This window comes from Benincasa hispida, chromosome 8, assembly GCF_027475165.1.
Source record: "Benincasa hispida cultivar pf3 chromosome 8, pf3_genome.v1.1, whole genome shotgun sequence".
In the NCBI taxonomy this organism is placed as follows: Eukaryota; Viridiplantae; Streptophyta; class Magnoliopsida; order Cucurbitales; family Cucurbitaceae; genus Benincasa; species Benincasa hispida.
This window is the reverse complement of record NC_143485.1, coordinates 16,645,112-16,651,554: the sequence shown is the minus strand read 5'-3', so window position 1 is coordinate 16,651,554 and position 6,443 is coordinate 16,645,112. Positions and strand designations below refer to the sequence as shown.

Below are 6,443 nucleotides of genomic sequence, written 5' to 3'. Positions count from 1 at the left end.
GATTTCCAGAAGTGACGACATTCTTGAATGAAGTCGAGACGAACTGAATTAGCACTTTTCAATCAGACTTGGCCTCTCCAACAGGTGTCAGGGCCCTGGATGTGCTAGCGATGAACACATTGCAGGTGTTTGCTCGGGTTTCTTAACTTGGTATCCTGCATGCACCTTGCTTTTATGATATCTACACAAGTATGCTTATTTTCTCCAATTTTCTTACTCATAGTGTTCAAGTTTTTTTGTGCAAACATTTGAATTCTTGGCTAATTTTCGAAAATAAAAAAAGAAAAGTTTTTGAAAACTATTTTTTTAGTTTTCAAAATTTGGCTTTGATTTTGAAAACACTCCTAACAGGTAGATAACAAAACAAAGAAACTAATAAATTAAAATAATATTTATAGGCTTAATTTTTTTTAAAAAAAAAAATCAAATAGTTACCCAACATATCTTTACTTTTTATAAGCCTATAAATAGCCCATTACTAGAATTATAAGGAGACATTTGAATTGTATTTTCAGTATGTAACACTGTTTTAGAGAGTTCTCTTTCAAATATTAAATTGTATGCATAATAAGTTTCTAAATGCTTTTTAACTTTCAAATCTTTTGTCTCATTAGTTCCACGTACCTATTAGATTAGAATAATTGAATATTTCAAAGACATGATACACCATCTTAAAACTAAATAAAATTCTAATCTTTGATAAAATAAACGAATTAAGACAACATTTTGTTCTTTTACAGATAAATAAAATCTAAAGAAGAATTCAGCTAGTTTTTTTTCCCAGTAAGAAGTAAGAAATTCGAACTACAAATGTTAAAATGCCTTGAATCTGTTTATTGGCGCTTCAAACAACCAAGTACGGGAGTCTCGCTGATTTTGTATTCAACATGCTTATTTATTTGCAGTTATTTACGATTATGACCCTAGGATTTAGAGTAGTGTGCTATATAAACTCTTTAACCCTAGAGGCGCTGTTTTGATGTAATTTTTGAAAACATTCTTTCAAATAATATTGTTCACTCTCTGCTTGTGGACGTAGCTAATACACTGTTAGTGAACCATGTATATTTGTGTGTCGATCTTCTCTATCTTTATGTTTCTTCTTTTGTGTTCTTTAATTATCGATTTCGCAACAACAAACTTCTTAATCGTTAACACTTATCACATGTTAGTTGAGTTATGTTTTGAAATAAAAAAGAGAGTTTGACCTAATATAGACCCCATTTATTGGAGGTATGTATGATAGTGGAGAGTTTTAATGAGAATGGAACCACTACAACACAATCTTGGTACGTTAGATACACGCAATGAAGTGGGAGGGTTGAAATGGGTGAGGCGTGAAGTTATTCGAGAAGAGCGTGGAGTTGCCAGATCCTGTCGGCGCGTCGTCTTACTTTCAACTCATTCTTCCCTCTTCTTTCAATGGTAAACATATCTTGTCCCTCCCTCCTCTTCTTTTTCTTTCTTTCTCCTTATTAACTCTTGCAAATTAATTAATTTCTTCCTATTTATTCTATTTCTCAAATATGTTCATAAAAATATTGATACATTATTGAAGTATAGTGATATTTTGTTATTTATCTTTACGTTTCATTAGTTTTTTTTTTTTTTTTATCGATATAATGAAAAAGATAATACTTAGATGCATTTTAGTATGCATCAATCTTTATACACTCGTTGTCATCATTCACATAAAAAAATTAATATATTTCAAAAGATAAATGAAAAGAATTTGCTACATGTAAATTTGTGATGAAACCATTTGGTAGAATGCACCAAAATATTTTTCTAATGAAAATGTCAATTCACTTCTCATTTTCTTGTCGAACCTATAAAAATGTGGAAACACGACACCTTGATGAAAATTTAATATCATATTGGAAACTATCTGTTTATTACTATTTTTTAAAATATAACAATGATGTGGATGAGGAACTAAACTTTTGACTTCAAGAAAGAGTACACATTAATTACCACTAAGTTAAAGCTTGCTTTTAATTATTTTCTGTTTAGAGGGAGCTTATATTGATTGGTGGTTTAATTAAATTATTAATTTTTTTGTGTCCATACGATTTAATAAGTTGGGATGTGTTTGGATAACTTTTTAGGTGTTTAATTTTGTAAATAAGTCAGTTTGGCAACCATTCAAAACACTTTTAAAGTATATTTTAAACCTTTTTATCAAAAGAGTTTAAATAAAAATGATTTTATTGAAAAATATTTATTTTCTCTAATCAATCATTCGTGGGTTATTTTTTATTTGATTCTTGTAGTTCTAAATGTTTTCATTTGATACATTTATAGTTTGTTTAAATATAATAAATATTACCCTTAAATTGTTTTTGAAAAGTTACTAAATTCCCTTTTTATTAACCTCAATATTAATGCGGTCACTTTATTAGAAAATATTGGTTTATTGTTAAGTGAATTAACTTTCGATCTATAAGTTTTCAATCATTGATATGTTTGGTCACTAAGGGGACATTTCGGGTAAAAAAAGAAATGGTAAACTATTAGAAATGATGAGGTTTGTGAAGTTGTGAACTCGTAAGATTTATAGTGTAAAGAGTTAATAAGATATTGATGTGTTTTTAGTAGTGAGACCCATTAATTCTTTGGCGAAATAAGAAGGAGAGTTCACAACTCCGCTCCCCTCAATTTATACTCTCCAACTCCTTGAACCGAACACAATTTTCAAAATATACTTTTCTAATCCCTAAATTTCTAACAACATGTTTAAAAAATCATGGAGTAATTTAATATTATTATTGTAAATATTGACCTGATATTTTAAATTACAAATAATAATTTAAATTTTTATCTTTTCTCACTCTCTCTCCTCTTCCCGTCTCCCTATTTCTTTAATTATAATTTTCAATTTAAAATATTACATTAAAGGATTGAAATGGTAGATTTTAAAATTTTAGGACGAAATGCACCTATTAATGAAACTCAAGGATTAAAAGTAAATTTTTTCTTTCTAAAAAAATACCATTGAATTGAAGGTGTATTTCAATTATTGCACGGATGTAAAAATGAATTTTTACGGTTGAACTTTAGGATTTATGAAATATCTTTTCCATTAAAATAAATGATAACAATTAACGTACCAACTCATATGTAAAAATTTAAGACATATTTTAATATTTACTAACTAATATAAATGAAATTTTTGTAACACTCTCCATGATTCAGATATAGGATATGAAATCTAAAGTCCTGACACGTTCTTATTTGTCTTAAATAACTACAAATCAACATAATTCTTTCTACATTTTTTCTCAACTCATACGTTTCTCGAAAAAATTTCAAAAGATCATCTTACAAAGAATTGCTCTAAACTAAGTATATTTAACTTTTAACACTTTTATAATTGAGGTATTAAAAAAAGAAGATACATGTTATTAGTATAGATAGTAGCCAACTATTATTATTATTATTATTATTTAGTTTTTTACCATACGGGACATGGGTTGATTTTTCATGATAATTTTATTCTCATTTGGAAGATGTGACTCACGTTCTCGGGTGAGTCTACAAAATCACTCGCTTCCCTCGCTTTCTATTAATCAATTTATTAAAAATTTCACGCTCTCTCTCTTTATAATTTCTTTGTTTCAAGTTCATTCATCTAAACTTTTTACGTCCCATCACCAAAACGCTCTCCTTTCTCCCCTTCCTTCCTTCCTTCCTTCCCCCTCTTCCAACACAAACACACATACACACACAATTTTATTTTATTTATTTTTTTAAAAAATAATATCAAATAAAATTAAATCCCTTTTCCTTTTTTCAAAAAAACCAAACAATCCCACCACAACAACAACACACACTCTACCTTTCCCGTGAAAAAAAAAAAAAAAAAAAAAAAAAAAAAACAGAGAGAAGGTCCTTCCAATTTTCCCATATCTCTTCCCCTGATCAAAACCAAAACTCCCACTCTTTCCATTACAAAAAATGGATTCAGTGTCTGAACCGGGCGGTGGTGGGGCGTCGGAGGGTGGCACGGCGGAGGGGTCATCGGGCGGTGGTGGTGGTGGTTCAGCACCGACTGCAGCTCCACCGAGCCGGTATGAATCTCAAAAACGAAGGGATTGGAACACTTTCTTACAGTATTTGAAGAACCACAAGCCGCCACTATGTTTAGCGCGTTGCAGTGGCGCTCACGTGATCGAATTCTTGAAATATTTGGATCAGTTCGGAAAAACTAAGGTCCATGCTTCGCCCTGCCCTTACTTCGGTCACCCAAATCCACCTGCCCCCTGCCCCTGCCCGCTCAAGCAAGCTTGGGGCAGCCTCGACGCCTTGATCGGCCGCCTCCGTGCTGCTTACGAGGAGAACGGCGGCCGCCCTGAATCCAACCCATTTGCCGCACGTGCCGTTCGGATTTATCTCCGTGAAGTTCGAGAAGCTCAGGCTAAAGCCAGAGGGATTCCGTACGAGAAAAAGAAGCGGAAAAGACCCGCCGCCTCCGCCTCCGCCCCTCCGCCGGACCCCCAAGTTGTCTCCGAGACTAGTACATCCACCGCCGCTGCCGGGGATCATCAGGCGGAAACAACCTCTGGTGGTGGTGGTGATGATCCCACTGGTGCTCCTCCGCCGTCTACGACCGCCGCTTCCACCACCGTATAGTCCCTCAATTACTTTTTTAATTTTTTTAAAATAATATTTTTCCTTCAAATAGCATCTCATCTTCTCTCTTAATTGTGATTATGAGTTTTATTTAATCACATAATATTAAAACGATTCTTATTAATCCGATCGATCTCCCAAATTAGATCTTCAATCACACTCACCCATTATTTTTAGTTTTTTGTTTTTCAATTTCCCCAATCATCAATATCTCATTTCCATTCTAGAATGAAGAGAAAAAAGTTATCGATCGTACAACTTATTTCATTAAAAATTATTATTTTTCAAAATTAATTTTGAGTATGCATACAGGAAGTAAGAACATAAGACTTAGGTGCACCTAAATATTGTTGAAGACTTAATAATAATAGCAGCACAAATAACTATTAAAAACGAGGGAGAGAAATTTAAAATATAGCAAAATTCTTTTAGTTTGAGAATGAAGTATGGAATTTTGAAAGGGTAATTAGTGTTTGGGAGAAAGTTGTTAATTTTTTCTTGTCGTTTTATTTTTGGGGAGAGTTGGTAGGAGTAGTATTATTTAGTGGAGGCCACAAAAATACAGATTGTTAGCTTAGTAAGGGCAAAGAGGAAGCATAGAAAAGAAAAGACTCAGTTCCTCCAAATCCATCTTTTTTCATATAAGTTGAATCAAATATACATCTTTTTATTTTTTATTTTTTTTTATTTTTTTTATTTTTATTTCAGTCTCTGGTCCTTCTTCTGCATAAATATTGAATCTCTCTCTTTGTTTATGACACAAAAACACGTGCGTTTCTTACGCTAAAATTTTTCCAGTTTCAGGTGCCCCCTTTTATTTCCTTCAATCTCAACTTTGACCCCTCATTTTACATACATTTACAATTATTTCTATCTCGACATTCTTCTCCTTTCTTCTTTCCTTTCTTGTGTGATGATTGATAAACCTATAGAACTAGAAGAGAGATTTTATTTATTTATTTATTTCATTTCTTTTCTTTTTTTTTTTTGAGTTGTCTTTATTTTAAGTTAAACCACCATCCAAGACCGAGAGTGAAAACGACATGTCGCCAAACGATGCCTGCTTCCCATTTCTGTATATATATATATACACACATACATATATTTGTTTTTATTATAATGTGATATATCAATTCTCTATTTTTTATTTATTAAAATTATATAATCAATTATTCGATTTGGGATTTTGGGAATAATAATGGGGGAAGACCCACTGACCATGCTCTCACACTCAAACCCATCTCGAAAGTTCAATTTTTTTTAAAAAAAAAAAAAAAAAATTTAGACCCATTTATTTTATAGGTATTTTATTATATAATAATAATATAAATAGATACCACCGAAATGATGATTGCTTGAATAATTTCTTTGCTTGATTTCTCTTTTTACCTTTTCTCACTTTCCCATGGAAAACATCTTTTCATCATCGTCCTTCACTGTCTCTATCTTTATTTGATGGATTTCAACATTATTCCTTTATATATATATATATATATATTCACTTTCTTGAAATTTGATCTTCAATGCAATGAACATAGAACTGTGTCAGGTTAATTTTTTCTCCAAAAAAAAAAGGGTCAGATTTTGATGGTGAGAGAAAACTTTGTTACACCCTTGAAATAGTATTGATTTAAACCCTAAAAATCTCTTTCAATTCTTATTCTAAATTGTTTTTGGGTAGAGATATCTATTTAACTTATGGGCTTGAGGCTCTGCTCCGAACGGTGAGGAATCCTCCATTACACAAAAAATAAAGAGGGAGAGTAGGGAGAAATTAGTTTTTTTTTTTTTTTTTTTTTTCATGTTTGAGG

At 31.6% G+C, this 6,443-nt stretch overlaps 1 protein-coding gene across 1 annotated transcript; it reads left to right on the top strand.

Annotated features, from left to right (window-relative positions):
• The first annotated feature begins 3,541 nt into the window (after positions 1-3,541).
• LSH5 (LIGHT-DEPENDENT SHORT HYPOCOTYLS-like protein (DUF640)) lies at positions 3,542-4,786 on the top strand. Its single transcript, XM_039038047.2, has one exon. It carries the CDS (start codon positions 3,958-3,960, stop codon positions 4,630-4,632), a length of 675 nt encoding a protein of 224 aa, XP_038893975.1. The 5' UTR covers positions 3,542-3,957; the 3' UTR covers positions 4,633-4,786.
• Positions 4,787-6,443: the final 1,657 nt, after the last annotated feature.

Excerpts from the sequence above, each read along its gene's own strand:
- LSH5 (XM_039038047.2), top strand. The coding sequence starts at position 3,958 with ATGGATTCAGTGTCTGAACCGGGCGGTGGTGGGGCGTCGGAGGGTGGC.